Source organism: Vanessa atalanta, chromosome 19 (genome assembly GCF_905147765.1).
Source record: "Vanessa atalanta chromosome 19, ilVanAtal1.2, whole genome shotgun sequence".
Lineage (NCBI taxonomy): Eukaryota > Metazoa > Arthropoda > Insecta > Lepidoptera > Nymphalidae > Vanessa > Vanessa atalanta.
The window spans coordinates 5476179-5500587 of NC_061889.1; the positions used below are offsets into that span (position 1 = coordinate 5476179).

General features: G+C 31.0%; 2 protein-coding genes across 2 annotated transcripts; one reads left to right on the plus strand and one right to left on the minus strand.

Annotated features, from left to right (window-relative positions):
- Window positions 1-628: 628 nt before the first annotated feature.
- On the plus strand, window positions 629-14823 carry LOC125071395 (mitochondrial glutamate carrier 1-like). Its single transcript, XM_047681618.1, has 8 exons — window positions 629-778; window positions 1409-1467; window positions 5176-5310; window positions 5845-5994; window positions 11751-11884; window positions 12222-12420; window positions 13502-13642; window positions 14444-14823. The coding sequence occupies exons 2-8, from the start codon at window positions 1427-1429 to the stop codon at window positions 14580-14582; spliced, it is 939 nt and encodes a 312-aa protein (XP_047537574.1). The 5' UTR covers window positions 629-778; window positions 1409-1426; the 3' UTR covers window positions 14583-14823.
- Window positions 14824-17610: 2787 nt separating this feature from the next.
- On the minus strand, window positions 17611-22053 carry LOC125071386 (regucalcin-like). Its single transcript, XM_047681606.1, has 6 exons — window positions 21913-22053; window positions 21008-21143; window positions 19469-19672; window positions 18644-18862; window positions 18144-18256; window positions 17611-17977 (listed from the first exon to the last, which is right to left on the minus strand). Exons 1-6 carry the CDS (start codon window positions 21997-21999, stop codon window positions 17729-17731), a joined length of 1008 nt encoding a protein of 335 aa, XP_047537562.1. The 5' UTR covers window positions 22000-22053; the 3' UTR covers window positions 17611-17728.
- Between the last annotated feature and the right edge of the window lie 2356 nt (window positions 22054-24409).

Here is a 24409-nt window from a genome sequence, read left to right on the forward strand (position 1 = left end):
TCCGATATTGATTAATTAAAGCAAACTGCGAAGTATTTTCTTATTCGTGTTAGTTAAATATTCAAACTAAAAAAGAAGAAAAATGTATAAATAAACAGAAAAATACGCTCATAAACTAATATGTACAGTGATCATTGAACTCAATCTGAGTTATATTATTTTATTTGGAACATATCAACAGAGTTGCATTATATTTGAAGTGACAAAAATAGAGCATATAAACCTAAATCAAATGTGTTCTGTAAGGTATACAATGTCAATCTATTTATTATAATATTAGACTTTATTTTATCCTGCGCAATTTCTGTAATAGTCGTAATAAACTTTCGAGTAAAATAGAATAGCCACATAAGTGACACATTTTATATAAATGTGAAAATAGCTAACGTCCATACCAGGTTTAATACACCGGTTTTCGTCCGATAAATATGAAAATAATAAAGTATTGTCATAAAAATACAAAATAATCGATATGATGAGTTTGTATTTTATGTGAGAGCCACTGACATACAAAATAATAATATTACATATGTCAGCTTATTAATTTTAGGGCAATACCTAAAAAGGTATTGTCGTAAAATGTACTGGCAATACTTCTTTACTTCTATAGTGACATTTTCATGTCAATAGGAATTGCAGCAAAACCTCTTCCGGTTGTCTTGCTATCGATTGAGGTTGTTCAATAATTAGAATTTTTAAAGACCAAATTCGCTATGCCATTTTTCTGATCAAAATTATTTGCAGCATTTAAAATTGTGTGTGTAGTATTTGAGAAGAGGTACGTATGAATTTTTTTTACCGTCTAGATTACGTAAAAACTAAAAAACATTTTGTTTTGAGTTTAAAATTAATGTTTTTAAAAAAAATCAATTTGTCTTGTCAAAAAAACTGATCATATCTTTTATTATTATGTCTCTTTATTAAACATACCACAATCAGTATTCCTAAATAATGCCAAAGAAAGACAGATTCCGTTTTTTCGTGAATGAAATTGTCTCTATCTTGTTAATTTTTTAAAGATATTCATATTGTTAAAGTTATGCGTTTTAGGCGAGTACAAAATATATTTTGTAAAAAGTTATTTTTTTAGCAAAAGTATCAATTAATAATTGCATAAATCAGTAAGGTTTATCAACTTATTAATTTCTTAAAATATTTTCTAGAAAATAATAAGTAACATTTATTGAATATATTTACATTGAACAGTGCACAGTCACCTAAAAAAACTTCCTACTTCTATCGTATTTATATGTGTAAAAGTCCTTAGTTATCTAGCCCGTTTTCATAGTTTTGAAATTATAATGGAAATTTTACCTACCTATTTATAAAATACGAAGAACGAAATGTATTTATGTAATGCTGCTGCTTTCTGGAATACATGATTTTTTTTAATTTTTTTTTTATTCAGGTTTTAAAAAAATTAAGAATGAGTTCCAAAACCAATGCACCACCCCCGCAACAATTTAAGTAAGTATAGATTATGTTTAAGTGAGTGTTTATACAATTTTGAATATAAATGCGATTTAACTGTGTGATATAAATTAAACATTCTCTTTAAATATTATTCAAATTAAATACTGCTTAGAGTTCTTTTGCTCATTATATTTTAATGTTAATCATCATAGTATATTAAAATGATATACGTATATACTTTATCATTATCCCAAATTTTTCTTTTTTGTTAAGGATATTGTTTAACACTAAAATATAGAAATATTTGAGTTTGAATTCAAGGGTACATACTAATGTCAATGTTATTGGTTCAATCCTGACTCTAAGGCTATTGTTCTTTCTCCTCACAATTTTAAATGGGTTTTGTTTAATTGTGCAACAATTAAAAAAAGTCCTTAATGAAAAGTATAAACAATTAGTTATACTTTAATAACTCCACTTTAAAGTAATCCTAATATGTATTAATACTATTTCATTTAAAGGTTAGTAGGTATGTTAATCATTTATATCAAAAGTAAATTACCACCTTATAACCAAGTATATAAGAAGATATGTAAATAAAAAAACCAGTTTCACAGAATAATGCAGACTGACATGTTATATTATATTTACCGATCTTTATATATATTATATCTGTATTTATATGTAATCCTATGTTATTTGATAAAGATGTAGACTATTTATAAATATTTATATGTAAGGTAAGGCTGTCTAGACTGGTCAATTAAAGACTGATTTAGATAAGGACCAACTAACTTTATACAACTAATAACTGGGCTAAGAAACCCCTATATACAAGAAGTATAGTACATACGTACAGGCAGAATAATATTTAGACAGTACACACATTTCAACTATGATAATAAACATAGTCATTTAAACAATTCAAGTTGGTCACAGGCACTAGTCACAGTTAATGCGGCACTAATTATGCTGTAAATATATACTATTAAAAAATTACATTTATCATAGTTTTGTTAACTTGGGTGATAATATATTGGCTAGTTACGTTATGAATTTACATTAACAAGTCAATTATGTAAATAATATTCAATGGTGATTATTCTTAAAAAGATATAGATTACTAAATTATTATGTTCACTGAATAGAGTAGTAACACATGTATTACAAATTGTAATGAATGAGCTTGTAATAGATTAAAAAGGTCATTTAAATTAACATAAATTACTCCCTATTAGTAACAAAATAAAGTTTAATTTCGTAAATAGGCAGTTTGACTTCAGTAATTACCATTGTTTTCTTCAATGTCCTTAAAATAACACAGTGTCAATACATTATGTAACAATGTCGCTCGCAAAATGTTACATTTCATATTTTTATTTGTCAGTCAAATATATTTAAATCTAAACAGTAAATATGTACAAGTGTGTTGGGATTTTTCCAGATAAATGTTAGCAATGACATTTAAAAAATTTGAAATATGATATTATTGTTATATATCAAATACTTGACAAGTATTCCCCGTGGCTTTGCTGGTTAGGGTATAATTTTTTTTTTATATATCTGTTCTCACTCTTTGTGTGAAACAGGTACAAACTTAGAAAGGATTCGCTGTTACATTTATTTTAAATGTGAATCTTTTCTTATATTTAAACAAGCAAGGCAACATTTATCTTTGATTGGTATAGATTGATACACTTGATTACTATAAGAGATTATATATGACAGTGATTTGATAGGATTTTATACTTGACTGTAATGGTTACTATTACTATTAACCTATTTAAAAAGGCATGGAATTTTTAAGGTTCATTTGTGTTTGATTTAAGTAGTAAGTGTTGATAATTAAATTAAAACCAGACATTTTTGTTGCGCTCCGCCAAAGGACGTGACCGTAAAACTGTGTAAAATTAAATTATTAGGCAACTTTTAAGAATTTTTTGTGATAATATTATTACCATAGAAAAAATGCGTAAGCTTCGGATTTGAATTTAATTAATTATCATAGGTACAATAAATATTTAACATATTACTATAAGCATAGTTTATCTATTTACTGATATGGTTGAATTATGATTACATATAAGTGAATTAATTATTGATTAATATTTGTTCTAAAAGGAACTCACAAAAGAGTAAAAGGAACTTCGACTATCTAAATAATAATATATAATAATAACAAATTTAGTTCGACGATCTTTTTTTAATTATGCGTATATTTAAAATAAAAAAAATATATTATACAATACAACAGCAAATATTGCATCGAAAATAAATCTAAGAAAGATGAAAATGTTCGACATGAGTTTCTTTTGAAATCCTTTTAATTGATCATAATATTTTGAGTACCTATTTCAATTATTATGGTTTAATACATAAAATGTATTATTTGCATGTTACATACTAACTGTCTGCTGGCTGAGGAGGGAGGGGTGTAAGTGTGGCTCGTAGCGTGATGTGTTATTGTAGTTAGGTCTCTATATTTGCGCGTTGAAAAAAATTCATCTAATGTGTATTTATTTAGTGGCAATTAAAAACAACAATGCTGATTGCTAAATGACAATATTTTAATTTATAGCATAGTGCCATCTTGTTTTATTTGCAATGAATTATTTCCAAGAATGTTTTATGATAAGTCAAAATTCAGTGCGAATAAAAATAGATTGGATTTATTTTTACTTATTCAATTATTATTTTTTATAAACTTCTTAATATCGGAAACTGAATTCAGGCATACCATCATATACTATCGGACTATCTAACAGATTTTAACCAATTTTAGATCCTCTTAAAATACACCAGGAAACATTTAAAAAAGATTAAAAATACTCTAACCGTGCAAAGCCACGGCGAATATTTGTAATATTTGTCACCTCGCAATATTTTACGAAAAATCGAAGTCATTATAATTATATAGTATAATTTTCCTCTCATATCTAATATCTCTACTATGCCACCTGATACACACACTCACAACACGTACACACACGCGCTTGTCAATGTTATTAATGTATTCTAACAACCGCAAATATGTCCTACGCTGTATTTGTGAGATTTGAATATCATAATTTGAACAAGAATATGTTTTAAACTTCTTGTTTTAAACTTCTGAAGAGTAGAAACCGTATTTCGTCAAACATCGTACAGTATCGCTTTTATGTTATAAAACATCCCTCTAAAGGATTTTTGGCGCTGGAATAGTAGATCTAGTAAGATGTGATGTAATGTGACTAGTAATATGAAAGGCGGTGAGGGTGGTAAGATGGGTGCCCCCCTTCGCCTTACGAGGACTTCATTAAAAACACTAGACTGCGAGACAAGACCAAGACCACATAGAAACGAAGGAGATATTCTACCGCAAAAAACAATACTGACAACGGTTTTAATAAATTAGTATTAGGTTTTAGTAAATTATTATTGGTTTTCCTATGAAACCCTAAATTCTTAAGAATAATGACATCCGAAAAATGTCTTTTAAACACTTTGGATTCTGTCCAAAGCATACAGTTTTTTCTCACAGTGATTTGAAACGAAATAAACACATTTGATTTAAGTAGAAAATTTATTTTAAAACAATATGATTATTTTTCATTGGTTTATGCGATTGTGTTGGAGAGCATGCCTTGAGAACGGCCAACTTAGTTTGCTAGCATTATTCTCGAAATCCTTAAACAAATAAAAAAATCTTATTGTGATTATATTAAGGTAGGTACTATTTCCATCTTTTAATGGTCATTTCTAAAACAAGACGTTTGTTTTCAGTTTGCTACCAAAAATTATAAATGGAGGCATTGCCGGAATTATCGGTGTATCGGTAGTTTTTCCCCTAGACTTGGTGAAGACGCGACTACAGAATCAGACCGTAGGACCCAATGGCGAACGACAATATAAGAACATGTAATTATTATTTTTATAAGTATTTTTAATTAACTTGCATTTATGGTATAAGCATGAACTAATTGTCCCACGTATTGGCTCCAAGTAAAACTGCTCAGCGTAGAAAAACATTTTTACAAATGTAGATGGGCAAAAGCCTACGTTTTTCTAGTGGCTATCAAATGCCAAGGATCTGGGGCCCTTATTGGAGTTTTTCTTTCAAGAAATTCTCAGATACAATCCAGTCAGTTTGGAAGTTAGCAGTTAAAATACTCTCTTGCCTTGGAAAATACTTAGTCGTTGGTTCTGAGCTTGAACTATTTTCAGTCGTGTCACATCGCATTGTGAGTGAAGAAGATTGTTAAATAGCAGTTGCACTTGTGTAAGCAAGAATTAAATTATCATAGCGGGTAGGACAATATAATGATCATATGTCACTAAACTAAGATCACCTAGTCGTAGTTAATAAATCATTTGTCAATAACTAGACATTAAAGATTAACGTAATGTTTTAGTCGTGTTCGTATCGTGATCTTAAATATTTTCACCTTACAGGTTGGATTGCTTCAAACAGACATACAGAGCGGAGGGTTACTTCGGTATGTACCGAGGGTCCGCGGTCAACATCATTCTAATCACTCCTGAGAAGGCAATCAAGTTGGCGGCGAACGATTTGTTCCGTTACCATCTCGCTCTTCCTGATGGGTATGTATTGTGTATTATTTAATATGAACCTATGCGATATTTAAAATTAGAGTTCGGACTATCTTCGTATTATAATAATATGAGAGCATGCCAATAAAACTTATGTGCACCCAACTTGAAGTGCACCCAAAAAAGCTAGTCTTACGTAGCTTTGTCTTGACTCCCTAACGAAGTTGGAGGGGCGTTTTCGGGTGGAACGTGAGAGGTTAAAATATCTGCGGAATGCGGTGTAGAGATGGGGGTAGGTATATTTACTTAGTACCATCTTATTGGAAACGAACTTGAAGTATATACAATTATACATACTTCACGTTTTAGTTCACGTTTATATCTCGTTTTGTGCATATGACCTTATTCTTTTTTGAGTATTCAAAAAAACATCGAGAAGATAACTTTAATAATGGAGAAAAATAAACATCGTATTTAGACATCATTATTGATCAAGCAAAGGAAATCCGCTTAAATCATAATGTGTGATAAAATCCGTTTAAGGAATCCTCTCAGTTTTTACAAAACACGATTTATCAGCGGCACGGTCTATTGAAGCAAGGTCGAGGACCGATTGAATACAGTCAATTAAGGCCACAACGGCAGACATCGTCGATATATTAGTATTAAAACATGCGCCTGAAAAAGAAACGGCTAGGGGGTGAATAAAAAACCGCCAATTTGAGTACACTACATAATGATTCATCTCTTTCGAATATTTTTACAAGACACGCAAGTCGATATTTGCCATTTTGAGGGCAGAGATGAAAAATATTTTTAAATAGGCTTGAAATGTGTCTATCTTATTGTAGGCTGTTTGAAATGAAAATATGGTTCCCTTTTTTTGTTGACAACTCTTCAATTTCGCGAACTTTAGACGTATTTACCATTAAGGTCAAGAGTCTGTGCTAAAAATAAGTAATGAATAAGATTATCAATTGTTCTATATTCGTTTGTTTTCATGGTATAAGTATTTTGGTCGTGCCAAATGATATCATTATTGAAATATTACGTTGCTCGCCTCTGACTCCCTCTGCCCTCATGTAGCTTAGGATTACTATCAAAAACACTTCTTGTGGGTATACCTTGTAGTTTGTGAACTTCTTTTATTAATAACAATATCTAAGAAACTTCAAATTTTTTTATCACTAACATATACTATGTATGTATTTGTTAGTTATTAACATAAAAAAAATATGTATATTGTAGAAAAAATCTAAAGTGGGTAATATTTTTTAAATAAAAAAATATGGTGTTTAAGAATAGTTAGCCTGCTTTGATTTGAAAGTTTCACATAATTATACCGCAGAGCCTAAAAAGCTGGGATTAGCGTGATTAGTTCAATGAAGCATGGAACTTCATTGACATCCCCTAAGATAATTATATAGTGGACATAAGACTATAAGCCCTATGGTATCTTAAGTGAATATTAATTTCTCTTGCAACGAGTAAACAAGAGTACATATTCATGAAATCAAATACTTGAACAAAGTGTAAAAGTCGGATGGTTCACTGATTGGAAATACAATCCCGGCTAGTTTATTGTAAATTATAAGCAAAATGTTTATCATTAAATTAAAAATATCTGCATGTGACAATAATTTGGAGTTTTTTTGCATTTGGCATTATGCCCATTCATGAAGATACATTTTGTACCCACTATGGTTTTGAATATATATTCACATTTTTGTTATAATCTTGAATTTATTATCGTTATGCAAGAACTTAAATAAGTATGGGTACAATATTTCTCGACGAATACGACGAATTTCAGCCAGTATAGCAGGTCGGATTCGAGGAGGATTTAGCGCCATAGATCACGTCTACACATTGAGGCAGAGTATACTGAAGGCCGAGGAGTATAATTGGCCCCTATGCTTGGCATTTGTGGACTATGAAAAGGCTATAGACTCTATCGAAATCTGGGCTGTTCTAGAGTTATTGCATTGCAGGGCTTGCAACAGATGCTGCACAGCTTGGCTGACGCTTCTCCTCCGGATAACTTGGATAAAACCAAGGTCATGATTAACGATCTTGTTAGTCCGGAGCCACTTGAAGTTGTTCAAGAGCACGTATACCTCGGACAAACTATGCAGTTGGGTAAAAACAACTTCGAGAGGGAAGCCAATGGAAGGATTCAGTTGGGCTGGGCTGCGTTTGGGAAATTACGTCGAGTCTTCACGTTGCCAATACCCTAGTGTCTAAAGATGAAAGTCTTCAACCAGTACGTCCTACCGATCATAACCCACGCAGCCGAAACGTGGACACTTACCGTGCGGCTGTTCCACAAATTTAAAGTCACTCACTTAGCTCAGAAGCTATGTCTATCACCTTCGTTCTCTGTCGGATCACGTTTAGCTCTCTTCATAGCCCGCTGAGTGACTTTAAATTTGTGGAACAGCCGCAATCCTCTGGGATTAGCCAGCTGAAGTGGCAGTGGGCCGGTCACATCTTTCGAAGTTCCGATAGAAGTTGGGGCAAGAAGGTTCTAGAGTGGGAACGCGAATCGGCGCATGTACGGAAGGTAGTAAGAAGTGGATGAGAAGGGCCGAAGATCGGGCTCGGGCCGAAGAAGGGAGTCCTATGTCCAGCAGTGGCCTAATACAGGCTGATTATGATATTGATGGGTACAATATTTAATTACCTTACAAAAGTTGGTAACATACAAGACCTGGCGCCAATTTTACTACACACAAATCGAATCAGAATTCAATCGTTTTCCTACCCTACGAACCCAACGATTTCAAACAGACGCAGTGCGGTCGAAATTCGGTCGGAATATAATCGGGATCGTATGATAACCTATAGCCTATTGGAATTATGAAAAAAGATAAACAAACCTTAGATTTACGTATTTCATGCGATTTGCTAATAACTCAGCTATGTTGTGCACTACTAAGAGTTAACGATTAATATATATTTATTTATAATACAACACTATTGCACTTAACTACTTATTTACATTTTAATTTTACATCCAAAATTCTGATAACCGTTTCGTCGACTTTCATAACGCCATTTTTTTCGCAAATCCTTAGTGAATATAAATTAATCAAGCTCAACCAATGATATTGCATCAATTTGCTGTCAAATGTTGTTTATTTGTTTTTTTTTCTATAATGGTTGGAATAGAGTATATATAATTCATTTTTCAAACTTGATAGGCCCTGAGTTTTATTTTTGTGAGGAATAATCGAAATTGAATCGGAATAGAATCCCTGGGCTTTTATAATATTAGAACTTAACCCATATGATAGAAGAGTATAATAAAAAATATATTAGAAAAACATTTCAAGTATTTATTTCACATTTTTTATGGATAAAATTAATAAAATAATGAATTGATTTAATGTTTATAATGATAACTTTATTGACATTCAATGAAGTCACATATCGCGTTTCCAATGTCATTTTTTGTTCACGCTTCGGTCTTTGGTTTGGTTTCGATATTGATTTGATTTGAACTATTGCATTAGAAACAATAATTTGTACCATTTTATTTTTGAGTTTCGTCCTCGTTTCTATTAAAATACTGAAGAACATCGTGTTAATTGTAATCTTAATCTGGCAGGAATTCAATTTTCAAAGTAATACGAACTAATTTTGAGTGTAACGAAATCTTAAAATAAAACAACAAATGTATTATAGAAGATGAATAAATGTTAACAATTATAAATAAAAAAACATTATCCACTAGTACTTGAGCGTCTAATTGTAGGTAGAATATCAGCTGATACTTCAGCGTTAATCGTACGTCCAATTCCATCAGCAGGAGTTCTCCAGTTGTGATTATTGCCTCTAAATATTTTGGTATTCCGTTACATAGTCGTAGGGTGCGTGAGACAGCTAAAAGTAATACAAATTAGATTATTTTTGTTAAGGTTTCTTTTTTTAATTAATATGGCGCGAAGGTGGCGTACTTTAGTGAGAAAATACATCTATTCTTCTTAATGTAATAATCAATTTTTTTAGTTTCGCATAATCGTTTAATTATGCTTCATCACCTAGCAATTGATATGAATGATAAAAGCGAGTGTTAAATCTAAAATCGTGTTGCCGCCTAAATATAGATAACAAGAATGCGAGAGTAATTTCGAGTGTGTAAGAATAGCGTTATATATTATCAGTCCTCTCGCATATCAAGATTATTCGGCGCCTGTATTGAGTAATAACTGATAAAGTGGGAAATCCCATATTAAGTATAATGGGAGACACCACATCCAATCTACCATGTACATTTCAATAGCATGTAGAGTACAGCTCTTGATTGATATTTATTTATTTATTATACCATTCAAATGAATTGATATTACAGTTAAAATAAGTATATTAGCTGAATTGTACTTCGGTAACAATTTCGCGCATTCTTTTCAGGGATCCATGTTTATTACTATTATATAGATATTATTGTTATTATTAATTAGATCCAAAAAAATTACATGTCTATTCAATGCCAAAGTCGTTTATTTTTCTTTACTCCTCCCGCCATCGAAATTCAACAAATATTAAGAGAGCGAGCTTAAGGAAACGACTAAAATTATATAATTTGCTGTCATAGAGAAAGCAAGGATGAATTAAATATCACGTTAGATAACAAAATTAGAGTAAATGAGATATTAAAAATAAATAACACAATTAGTTTTATAGCAGTTACGTATTTCGAATTTCCTTGCTTATTTCTTATTAAAAATAAACGACTGATTTAAGAATTCGACGTGATTTATTAACAAAAATTGACTTAATTGATTGAAAAATCTATAATATGATTTCTTTCAACTATAAATATGTGACGTATTCGTGGTTATTACATTGCGATACAACCCGGCTGGATAAAGTAAAGGACGAGTTTGTCAGGGGATCGTTCAAGATAACACCAATTGCCGAAAAACTGAAGGATTATCGACTACGCTGGTACGGCAACATCTTGAGACGTACGACCATCCCGTCAAGAAAGCATTAAATATCCCAAACCGACCGCCTGCAACCTCGTGGTCAAACATGCAAAAGGAGGCCCAGAAAGAAAATCTGAGTAAACAGTAAAGCCAGAACAGATTTCTGACGCTGATGTACAAAGAGACTCGACCCCGGCTGACTGGGAAGAGGATTTGGACAAAGAAAAGATAAATACGTCAGCTTGGATAAATAGACGAAAAAAAATGTTAAACATGTGCGGTATTGAAATGAAAGTCGAGGTATAACTGAAACGGACGTCTTGGATATAAATTGGAGCAAATATCAACGATTTTTTAAATTTTTTAATTTGACTTTATAAAATAATTTGAAAAATTCGCAACAAAACTGAAGCAAGGCCAAAACAAAACAACTCCAAACATTCCTGAGTCTTCCTGATTTTGGTCACTAATGAAACATTTCCGAACCGATATTAATGAATAAAACTTTATTAACAATCATTCAAACATTTCATCACTGTAAGGTTAAGTATTAAGATGCTTATCGTTTGAACTTTAATGTAGGTATTTGATCGGTATGAAATCGAAAAAAAATACCTGCAATGAAAAGATAATCGTCGTGATCTATTTTTTGTTGTTTTTCAATGTCGATAACATTAAGCAAATATAACTTTTTATACACCGATGCACGAAAGAATAAAAATGTATAAAATAATATTTGCGCAAAAGACTGAAAGAACTAGGTTTCATAATATAAAACGTAAGCGTCTTCTTTAGAGGAGATTTTATACAGTAACGGTGGTTTTAATTGTTACTTTAGCGGGATAAACTTTTATACTTAGTCATTTCCATGTACAGATCATTACCAATAATGCGGCAAATGGCTGCTGGCGGTATGGCAGGCGCATGTCAAATCGTCATCACTACTCCCATGGAGCTGCTGAAGATTCAGATGCAGGACGCGGGGAGGGTCGCAGCTCAAGCTAAAGCTGGTGAGAGAGATGTCATGATGTCTAATAGTCCTAGTCCTAGTGCTTAGTAGTGGGGATTCCCCGATTGAAGTTTGTGGTGGTAGGCGCAATCGAATTTGGTTGCGTAATCACATAAATCATGATAATAATATGACATTCTATATAATTTACTTTTACCGCTGATAGATAGTCGTCATTTGGGGCGATGACATGGAAATGACATAGTGTGATTGATGTTTCTTTTACGTTTTTCTTCATTGTTTTATTTATGATTGATTCTCGTAATATAAGTACAAATCTGTTATAAGTGTTTAAAATTACTTCTAAAATTATTAAAATTATCCATATTTATTTTCAGAGGGTCGCAAATTCGAGCGCATAACAGCGATGCAGCTAACGCGCCAGCTTTTAAAAGAGCGCGGCATCTTCGGCTTGTACAAGGGGGTGACCGCGACCGCCGCTAGGGACGTATCATTCAGTATCGTGTACTTCCCGTTATTCGCTACACTCAGCGACCTCGGACCTAGAGAGAAACCTAATGATCCGCCTCCATTCTGGTAATTATAGAACATACTTACGTTAAAATTATTTCTAATCATATCCCCCTTTTGCGTGATTATATCTCATTCTCACGGTTTTAAACTAAAACTGTTTATGAATATCCTTATTTTAAATTAAAATCTCGTTAATAGTACTTGTTGACTTCCAGACAGGATAAATATTATATACATATATAATTGTATTTAACTAACATGACTTTGTATTTTTAAATGTTGAAAAAGAGAAACTACTGAATTTCTTGGGGGTTCTTTTCGGTAGAATCTGCATTCCGAACCGGTAGTAGCTTCACTTAATATAATTTGTTAAATGACGACTCAAAAGTGATTGAAAAAGCCTTCTTCAATAAAGTATATTTTGATTTTGCTGTATATATATACATATATATATTGGGTTTTCTGTCAGAAAAATTCTCAGTATCAGCCCAGTCTGGAAATGAAAAGATGCACACGTTAGTGTCCCGGAAAGCACGTAAAGCTGTTGTTCATGCCAGAAGTCTTTCCGGTCGTGTTTGCCGTCCCTTCGGATTATGAGAGGGACTATAGTTTACTGCTGTGTTTGCGCACACACTTGTGCACTATGATATATCGTGCGTAGTTGGCTCGTCGCCCTTAAAAATTGCCGCTGCGGCCGAAATCCGTCAGGATGTCACTATTAGACCGGGAGATGATGACACAAAATACTAGTTCATTTGTACCAGTATGGCGGTACTTCAGGGGTCTAATTACGTAAAGGCAAGAAGGAAAATGATGGTCATAGCGCTCGCACCGGCGGCCTAATCGCGTGGGCGTTAATCGAACGTGTCGGATAAATAACGAGTGTCGAACGATTTGTTCCACAAAAATGCTTGTATTTTCAGATAGTCGAAAAAAAAGAACAGAATAAAAAAGCATGGCGTACAAGTTCTACCTAAAAGTATTACAAATTTTAGCTTAAAATTAGGCTTAGAGTACAATGAAGCGTTAACGTGGTATGGCTTCATAATATAACATAATCTACTATACTGGCATGAACTGACAATATATTAATTAGTTTTTTATGAGTGTATATATTATATTAAATAATTCTACTTGTTCTTAGGTGGTCTTTCCTCTCCGGCTGCGCTGCTGGTTCCACTGCTGCGTTATCTGTCAACCCCATGGACGTGGTGAAGACTCGCATGCAGACCATCACAAAGGGCTCCAACGAGCGACAGTACACTTCTATAGTAGATTGCGTCACGTGAGTTTATTTTACACTTTACTTATACAAGAACAAGAAATTCACGCTTGTCACGGCAATAGTCAATAGCAAAAGCGAGTGAAACGTCGATTCGGAGTAGGCTGGATACTACAAGCCTTCTGACCAAGCGTTCTGATGTTTGAGCTGTCCAAAAACTTGACCCGCAACTTCTGTAGTTGTGTAACTGTGCCATTATAAACTACACACTTTTTAGTCTTTTAAATCGAGACAATGGAGGTATTGCCTACCATTGGAAAGTAATTTTATTCTTCCAATAGCAGTAGTCATTTTAAAATATTTATTATGATGTTCATATATGGTTTCGATGACATCATCGTAGGTATAAAAAGATGACACGCTCGGTTTTCATAATATCTTATAAACATTTCGTATCTAGCCTACTCTTAATCTGTGGTGAAACTGCGAAACGCAGCTACATAAATAATAATATTATAAACTGAACCTTTCTCTGAATCGCGCTGCGTCTACTGGAATAAGTTATACGGTGTACACACAACACAACACACAACGATACTAAGTATTGTTGTTTTGCCATAGAATATCTGATGGAACCTACCCAGGCGGGCTTGCACAAAGCCCTACCATCAAGATATAATATTTTTTTACATACATTAATAATCATTTATGTATTAAAACATTTATTAGTCTTAAGTGTTAGGCTGACAATTTTTTGTCATGATTTGCTTATATTAATAAATAATAGAGTTAGTTATTATGTTATGTTAGTTATTAATCATATCGATTTATAGTTATTTAAAAATACTTGATTTTATTTTTCAGGAAAACTATGATGCAGGAAGGTCCAACGGCATTCTTTAAGGGTGGAGCTTGTCGAATGATAGTAATTGCGCCGCTGTTCGGCATAGCTCAATCTATTTACTACATAGGTTTAGCCGAAAACTACCTCGGCATCAAATAAAAACAAACAGCAGTATGAAAACCATTCTTGCCCCGCCTGTAATAATTTCGCATCCGTACCCCCACACAACAATAAGAAAACATTTATTTTTAAAAGACGCACATTTATATTTTGTATTGCTTAGCATTTAAAAAAAAAACATATATAAAGGCAGGCATATATAAAGCTAAAATATTCGTAGAGTTGTAGTGTTTTGAGATGGACATATAAAGAGAGTTTGGCTGATAAATTAAATGTACTCGACAAAAATGTCTGAATACCAAATGAATGTTCTAGCAAAATGGTTCCATTTTTGAAATGAGTTTATTTTTATTTTTAGTTAGTATAAAATAGTGCGTGTAATTTTAATTTGGTCACATTGCTCCATGTCTCAAGTTTAATTATTATGTACTTCGAAGGACAAAGACACTATTTTTGTTTAATTTAAATTAAGAATGTGTTATATTTTTTAATTAGCAAATTTTTAGGTTAAATTATAGAAAATTACTTTTGTGTAGTCACGTTGAACATGACTCAGTTTTAATTATAATATTTTATTATTAAAAATTAACTTTAATATTTGTGCTGTGCGATTATTGTTTTAACTTATGAATATTTATGTTTAATTTACTTGTCAATTTTGTAGGCAGTATATTATTTATCTCAATAGACAAAAACTATTTGTCTGTTTGAATAAATTGTCCGTAAGTTTAAATATCCATGGTAATTTTGAAAACTCGTAAATTTAAATAAATAGCAAAATTTCTAAAAAAATCTGTGTGTCTAGTATTTAAAACGATATATATATAATGCTTGTTATATTAATGTTGATAGGAATTTATTTTTGTATGTCAGTAGGAGTTCAAAAGCTTTAAAGTGACATTTATTATTTGAACTGGCAGTACAATAATGTATCTTTCAAAACAGCCATTTATAAAAAAAAACAATGTCTATCACTTCTGAGTTACAGTTTCTAAATGTTTTCTGATCTCACAATAATATTATTAACGTCCGAAGTGATTTAATATTAATAATCGGACTTGTATGTAATGGTTCTTATTTTTGAACGTTAATAGGATGTATTATAGAAATGGCAGCTTTATTCAATCCTCTCTAACATATAACAAAATATTAAGATTTTAAGAGGTATATATTACAATCAAAAATTAACAATAATCAACCAAATCATCTGTTTATTTGTTAAAATAAAACATAAATGGATACATTATTGTAACTCAGGACTTTAGTTACTTAGCTAATACTTGTTGATATTATAGGTTTATACTCAGCATGTACTGGTTTTTTTCACCGGATGATATATAACGCTTAGTCCCCAGCTAGCTTTGGTTTTTTGATAAATTGTGTGCATTTAATTTTTATAAAGAGTTATTATTTTTATTAGAATAGATAACGCCTTTGGCATCGTTAAATTATACTGCCGTGAAAAACAGACTACAATATACATTGTTTGTTTTTAATTGTATAACAAAAATGAATTCAATATCGGATATATAAATAAATATAAAATTATCTCGTCGTAATTGACATCTATGTCGATGAAATTAAAGGTATTAAAACGAATACGTGTATCTAATAGTAAAAGAGCTTATCCGAAGGGTATCAATATATTGAATATCATGATGACATATACTATGTAGGTATGATCGCGTATACGTTTGATCGCGTATTCATACCGTTCCTATTTGACATAAACCCTTCTAGTTTTTGTCCAATGACATAATTATACTAAATCACAATGGAACCTATATTAATGAACATATTAAAAGTTTAAATAAAAACATAAAAATAATGTAATTTTTTTTACTGGCAACTCCAGATTGCAGTATAATTGATATTATTAAATATATTAAGATAGCTTCAAAGCTAATGTGGTTCTACTAAATGTGTGACATTTATGTGGTCTTATATATGTATCGATGTGTAATTATACGTACGTTCTCGGTTTCAATGTCGTTCAATTACCGATTTGACAATAATAATAATAAAATTATATCAGACGTAATCGTAAGTATTGTAAGTGTTGATTAGACATCTTCCTCTAGATAGTAATCCGTGTCAATTCAAAAGTTTATTATGAAGTCGATTATTGTGTCCATTAATAACAAATCATGGTTATAAAAACTAAAGAATAATATAGCAGAAATGACTTCTTAATTTATCCCGTTGGCAATGGTAAAATCCTCATATAAAAGTACATTTTATTCGTTTCATAACTTAACCGAACTCTGGCAAAGGAGAATAGCTTACGTCAAATAAATTATATGTTATCTGTAAAATATATTTTTATTATCAGTTTGCTCATGTTTACCATATTACTCATATAAGCAATTAAATTTAATGTTTTGTCATGTTTATTAGGCTTTGCGTAACTTTCTGTGTAATGACTACATACGTATTTGTATGCATTTCAAAATGATATTAAATTAATAATATGTTGTTACGTATATTTATAATCTGTTGCTACGGGAAGTGCCAATAAAAGACAAAACATTAGCTAGTCATTTATACGTTTAAATTATGTTAATTCAAAATTCCGTTTAATTCCAATAATATACTTAATTCCGCTATTGTTTAGTGAAATTAATTTCGTCCTTAGCGACGGTAAATTAGTCCATGCTTTAGCTTGCTATTGTAATTTAAATATTCAAATATATTTTGTCAAATAGATAAAACTATATATGATTTGTTTTAAAAACGTTTAGTTAGATATCGTATTCAAAATATACAAAATAAACTATGAAATAATAAAATTGATGTTCATGGAATGTAGTCGTGGTATTAAAAATGGCGTCATGCTTCCGTTACTTTAAATTGAAACTGTTTTAGATATAGATGTTCAATAAATTATTATTAAAGTTTTGTATGGTTTTTTATTCGATTTCATTTTATTTCTAATTTGATAACAACACAATTGTTTTATGAATAACTATTTAAAGTTTCTTAAAACACATATACATATACTTAGACGAAATTATATTTATTAAGGTATTATATAAATGGTAAAAAAAAATTTTTATTACTTTTTTTTTATTCTTTATTATTTTAATACAACTTATCGTTTTTCAGTCAAATTAGTAACTGTACGTAATTTACTATATAACAGTAACTTTTTAATGGTAAATTAAATAAATATATTTAGACATAGCTTAATATTTATCAGCATTACCGAAGACAAATTGGTTCTCAGGAAATCCTGTTGCTCCTGTATTGTATATGGCAAATAAAGATCCAGCTTCCGGCTCCTGAGCCTTTTGAACTGGATTGAGATCACGATTAGCTGTGGTCACATAAAGAATTGAATAGTCGTATCCTCCCCACATCACTGAAGTCACCTGACTGGCTGGTATCTTGTGCTGTTCCATTAATTTACCAGCTCTTGAATCTATTTTGATGACCTACAAAATAATAATAATAAATTTAAATGCTACGTAAATATATATATTTTTTTTATAATATATATGACTATATTATAATATTTCTTGGACTGAAAGATCCTGATATTAGCAAATTGTGACAAACTCTTATATTTACTTAAAATGTATTATTTAATTATGATATTACCAGTCCACCACCATAACACGCTACCCATAGATTTCCATCTCTATCGATAGTCATGCCATCAGGAACACCAGTGACATTGTTTGCTTGGAAACTGAACAATACTCTTCTATTTTCTGAAATATATATGTATGTTATAATAATAAATTAAATTCCTTTTTCGTTATTTTAAATATTTAAATTTTACCACTTCAATGACAGTTATTATTAATTACCACACAAGTTGTGTTACATTAGTAATTTATATTGGTGTGTTTGTAGTTTGGTTTCGTCATTTTGTTAAGATACATATTGGCTACGCTTTCCTTTTAAAATATATAATCCATACTTCAAAATGAAGGGAGCAATTATTATTGATAAATAACATTAAAAAAATATTATTGATAAATAAAATTAAAAGTAGCCCTTTTAAGTTTGACAACCAAGTCGTTAAAAACTAATTTTGCATCAAATAAAGAAACAAGTTAACGTACATTCTAGAAACATTAAATTAAATTACTTACTAATAGTGCCAGTTTCTAAATCGAAATTGAATACATCAATGTTTCTTGTAGCCGAGTCGATATAAAACATGAATTTATTATCTGCAGTCCAAGCTATACCGTTTGATACTGACACGGGCCGTACTTTCGTTTCAGGATTAATGTAATCATTCTCTGTTATCATATACAGTGATCCTTGATCTTTGTCCACTGTTCCCATTTCTTCTTTACCCATTGTTCCTATCATAAAAAAATCGATTTAATAAAAATCTTATTGTTAAAACTAGTTTTGTATTTTAAAGCTTTTTCTCGTCACTCTCAGTCGAATTTTTATCGATTAGAAATACGTTGATAAAATGTATTTAATTGAAAACAAATATTTATGCACATACATGAGATATGATAAGGAAAAGTATGTTAAAATAACAACAAAAAAATAATGAGTATCTTCTTTTATCTTTTTATCGTCTATCCATCTACATTATTCTATACAAGCGACCTGCACCAGTTAAGCACGGCTGATATTTTGTAATAAAGAAAATGATATGATGTAAAAATAATTTTTACTCGCTATAAAATAATATATAGCGCTCAGGAATAATGTAGCGTTCTAACAGTGAAAAAATATTACATGGTTACTGCGTTCCGAAGATTAGCACGTACAAACATTTACCTTTTTATATTATTAGTATAGATATAATCTAGGTACACTATGTTATTGTACTATATTTATACTGCTTATATATTATTACTGCATCATAATTTATTTTATAATTAAAAAAAAAACATTTTAATTTCTGCCGTTGTTTACATTTTGTACTATAGATAAAAATATATATATCTTACCAAGCCAAAGTCTTCCTTTAGCATCAACTTTTCCATCATTACATCTATTGTCAGGAAAGCCGATATCTACAGCACTAAGTAGTCTTAATGACGTATCTTCATCCTTCGCATCCCACGACAGAAAGTATACTTCTGTTCTAGACGTCACTAACACTAACTTGGGATAATCTTTTACTCTTATTACAAGACTAACTGGACCATATCCTGTAATCATATTGCTTATGATTAAATAAAAATAAATCTAATAATAAAAAAAAATTAAAGCTAGCGTTCATATATTTTAGTTAATAAAGCAAAAAAAAAGTAAGCTTATGTATTAGATTGTATTATCATTATACACCATAGTGTGTGTAAAATATCAGTTCATTCAATTTGTACTTGGATACGATTCATTTGTAAGATTTGACGCACGCATACGAATAGGTGGAGAGAAATAAATCCTTATTAATAATAATGTATGTACTACTTCTGTACTACGTACATAAGTAGGTTAGTAGGTAAAGACAAGAAACATAATGTCGATAAATTGTATTCTACCTAAATTCTATTTATATATAAATGTATATAAAAATATTGAAATATATATACTTTTTTATGTACCAGATAATTACAAAGCGTTTAAAATTCAAAGACACTTTAAACCTATGTAAGAAATTAAAGTATCTTTTATTTACGGTATACCTATTTGAGCAAAGTAAATTTCTATTTGTAAGTATATATCGTTTTTATAAATGCCAGTATATTGTCAAAACGTCAATTTTAATTTATTTTTAAATTAACGTACGCAAATAAGTTTTACAAAACTATTATATGATTGTAATAGTTAATAACTGAACTTAACCGCAATAGATAAAATAAAGTATTTTTGCGATAAAGATAGTTTTTTCTCTTTGTATTTACGGTGGTTATTTTTAATGACTGGATATGTATAAAATATATATAAAGCAATCATTAATCTAGACAATTTTTCTGTTACTTGTGATATATGAATTTATGATTAGGAAAAATTCTAATACAAGGAGACCATCGAGACTAGCCAACGGCGCAGACCATGTTATTTAAACTTGTTGTGTATGTGCACCAACACAAGTGCACTTTCTATTCCCTCGCTCTCATAATCCGATAATGACGTAAATCGAACACGATTTCTGGCTTTTTAACTAATAAAGTAGCCACTAGACCCAAGAGGGACTCAATATACATTTTGCCACACAGGCTTAAATAATTAATTAAAATATAACACCTCGCCTTATTGTCTCCACTGGTGACAGGAGGGCTGGTTCGATTTTTGCCCAAAGGAATTTGCAATACAACAGGACAATGCTAAATTAAAATAATTACTGTATAAAACTTGACCATGTGGACATGGTCAAGCTTTATACAGTAATTATTTTTAATTCATTTGTATATATTTAAGGACATAATGTTAATAATATTTCCAAGTATATAAATACATATCAACATATTTGTGCGACATAAAACATAGGTAATGTACCTGATAGAATACCTACATATTAAAATATTATCAAATTAAAATACCTATGTTCTTTCTAGTGATATTTCCTGTGTCCACGTCAAGTCTATAAACCTTTTGCTGTGAAATGTCTACCCAATACAGAGCTCCTTCATCCTTTGCAAAGTGTGGACCTTCAAAGTGTTCCCCACCACGATAAACCTATAAAACATAAATTTTGTCAAGATTCATAAAACAAGACACTCGTATGGTATGATGTCGTTACATGACGATTGTCGTCAATTGTTGTTGTCGTCGTATTACGGTGTCCATTTGTAAATGAGAATTGCCTTCCCTGCAGGATATATTGGGGCACAATCCCAAATGTTTGCGCAAACACAGGTGCACTGTCTATTTCCTGCCCTTTATAATATTATGTGACATTAATTTGACGGTCCTCGCCGACTAAGTTCTGAGACGAGGTGCGATCTCGTAGGAGACAGACATCCTCAGGACGATTATCACTCTAGAGGTCGAAAGGGCTCAAACTTCAAACGGCTAAGTCTAGTACGCGCCCCAACGTCCGGTGACGCTGTAAAGGCCAATAGGGCCAAAAGCACTACCACATACAGGATACAAAAAAAGAAAACCGACATAACCGGAAATATTTCAGGCTCTGTATCAACGTATCTATATACATACTTTACGTGGTTTTACAAAGAAACAACTTTTTACATATTGGATTTGAACCAAGGATCTTGGAAGCAGAAAATTTTCAACCAATGAGATTTATAATATGTACGAAATAATAATAATTAAAACAAAACTTAAACTATATAAAAACATCTGAATGTTTCTCAAATATGATCTTAACGAACGTGTGACAAGGTCGAGAAGTTACTGTGAAAGCTTCAATATCGTTATAAACTTGGTACTGATTATAGTACTTACTCAACCTTAACACACATTCTAAAGTAACTAATGTACTTACATTCTTTATAAGTGGTGTAGTCGACCTAAATGAACCAACGGTTATAATCACTAGGAACACAGTCAAAAGAGTAATTTTTATCCACATGCTTCTATTCACAATAAATTCGCGTGTGCAATTCGTGAGTACGTCTCACTTGTCTCGCTGTTACTCGTTCAATGGTAAGATGTTGCAAAATACTTTACAAGAGCTGTACAAACAGGAGATCGGCCTTTAATTTCATCATTTCACGAGATTCAATTACTGTTTATAGTGCACCTTAAATTTATATAATATAATTCAAGCCTACTATTGTTTCACAACGTTCTGTTCGTTTGGGAATCGTTACAAAAATAAGTGTCACGTATTACCAAACCATTATATACCACAAGAAATATACATTTCTAAACCGTAACAAACTTTATTCTAGTAAGCTCTTACAAGCACTTCGGAATATTCATTTTAAAATATTTTTTACCAATGTGGAAGCATTACACTAATTTTTGCACTGAAGATTTACCTAGAAGAACCGACATGAAACTCGGCAGTGAAGTATTTATAAAATAAAATAATATGGGTAGGTATAATGTAATGTAATTAATTACAATTGTAATCTTGCGTTGACTAATTAACATTGGGTACTTATTTATTAATTAAATTAACATACAATTTAAATCATTATCATTTAATTGGTAAATATCTGCAACATTTTTACTATAGAATCGAAATATCTTGGTCCATGAAGGAAGGTAAGAAGGCTTTGCCAGGTTGGATACTTCGACCAAAAAGATTATCTGTACTTTCATCTATGATTATAGGTATTAATTAATAACCTGATGCTATGTAATATAATATTTTTTGTATAATGATAGTTTAATCAAACAGATAAAAATAATCGTTTTTCAGTTTCAAGCTTTAATGTTAAAACGTAAAGCGATAAATGTTTTTTTTTTTAAATAGTCGTAGAATCTTTTCACATTATCTATACAATTTATACGATTGAATTGATTTATACAATTGAATACGGATCAGCGGTCTGTGAATCCACGGTCGTAACCTTCGCATCTCAGGAAATTATATCTTTTTGTAGATCAATAGAGTCGACTTCGATTAGATAAGACTTTTCATGATATATCCAATATTTTAACTATTCGTAATTTTATAATAAATATATAAAGAAGGTAAGGTATGGTTGTTATTTTTGTGAATTAATGAGCGCAATATGCATTAAAAGACATAGGATGATGAAGTGGTCAGAACACATGATTCTTAACTGATGATTGCAAATTCAAACCCAGGCAAGCAAAATTAATTTTCATGTGTGTGTATGTTTATAATTCATAGTACGAAGCGGTGATGGAAAGCATGAGGTACTCAGTTGAAAATGTGCCACATGTGTGTCCATAAATCTGCATTGGAATAAAAAAGAACAAAAATTTTTCTCATAACGAAAGTAGGCTTTAGCCTATCAGTGGGACAATTACAGACTGGTACGGATCTTTTTGTAAGTAAGTTGACTGATCATTATGCTAAATGTCAAGCGGTATATACAGTATGCCCCATGCGAGAGAATTATTACTCCCTCTTGAATCCGGAACACATCCAAGAAGTATTCACGTTAAGTTGGTTGTAGAATAAGGTGGTAATGATACAATAACGTCTAGCGTCAGAAATCTTGTGAATAACTTTTAACCAAAATCACTTTATTTAATAGGTTTTAATTTCGCATCGATGACCATATTTATAAATGTAGTACGTGTTTTGCGCTACGAGCTTCACCATTGTCTCCTTAAATTGGGCTTCGACAATGAGCTATTAATTTTGTTCGCAATAACGCAATATAGTTCGCAAGTCATTCTTATTCAGAGTTGTGAATTAATATCGTTTGTTTCCGCGTGCTGCACGCTATTTATTATTTGTTGTATAATCACAAACGAAAATAGAATGTCGTTCGTGACACGAAAGAAATATTTTCGTAATTTTTTTTATTTATATAAGTACATACATAATAAAAATCTACTAGACAAAGTTTAAAGGCGGTAACTATGACAAACAAACTCAAAACACATTTTCCTCATTTCAGTAAGCTCATAAATCCACTTATGAATCCAAATTCTACCGAGAGGAACCGGCAAGACTCGTTACCGCTAGTATTTTCCAGCAGGTTAACAATTTACATAAGTATGTATATATAAGTGTATATATGTACACTACAAGCACCAGTGTTAAGTATATTTTTATAATTATAGCTGAAAGTTAACTTATATAGGAAATTATTCAAATTTGCAATGTATATAAGCTACTTACTAATTTCAACCTTATTCATATATTTTATGAATTAGTATATACATTTTGAAGTTCACTATATACTAGTTTTATTCGTTTTCTTTTTGAAGTTTTCGCATAATATTATTATTTTATCCTAAAAATTATATACAGTTTCAAACATGGAAATATTTTATTCATCGAAATTATATGAAATCGAACGGAAGGAAAATTACAGTTTCTGTAATTAGTA

Bases quoted from the DNA above. Each gene is read 5' to 3' on its own strand.
- LOC125071395 (XM_047681618.1), top strand. From the start codon at position 1,427: ATGAGTTCCAAAACCAATGCACCACCCCCGCAACAATTTAA. The intron at 5,311-5,844 runs GTAATTATTATT...TTCACCTTACAG, and splicing joins GAACGACAATATAAGAACAT to GTTGGATTGCTTCAAACAGA. The intron at 13,643-14,443 runs GTGAGTTTATTT...TTTATTTTTCAG, and splicing joins TCTATAGTAGATTGCGTCAC to GAAAACTATGATGCAGGAAG.
- LOC125071386 (XM_047681606.1), bottom strand. From the start codon at position 21,999: ATGTGGATAAAAATTACTCTTTTGACTGTGTTCCTAGTGATTATAACC. The intron at 18,863-19,468 runs GTAAGATATATA...TTTTTATGATAG, and splicing joins TAAAGGAAGACTTTGGCTTG to GAACAATGGGTAAAGAAGAA. The intron at 18,257-18,643 runs GTAAGTAATTTA...TATATATTTCAG, and splicing joins TTTAGAAACTGGCACTATTA to AAAATAGAAGAGTATTGTTC.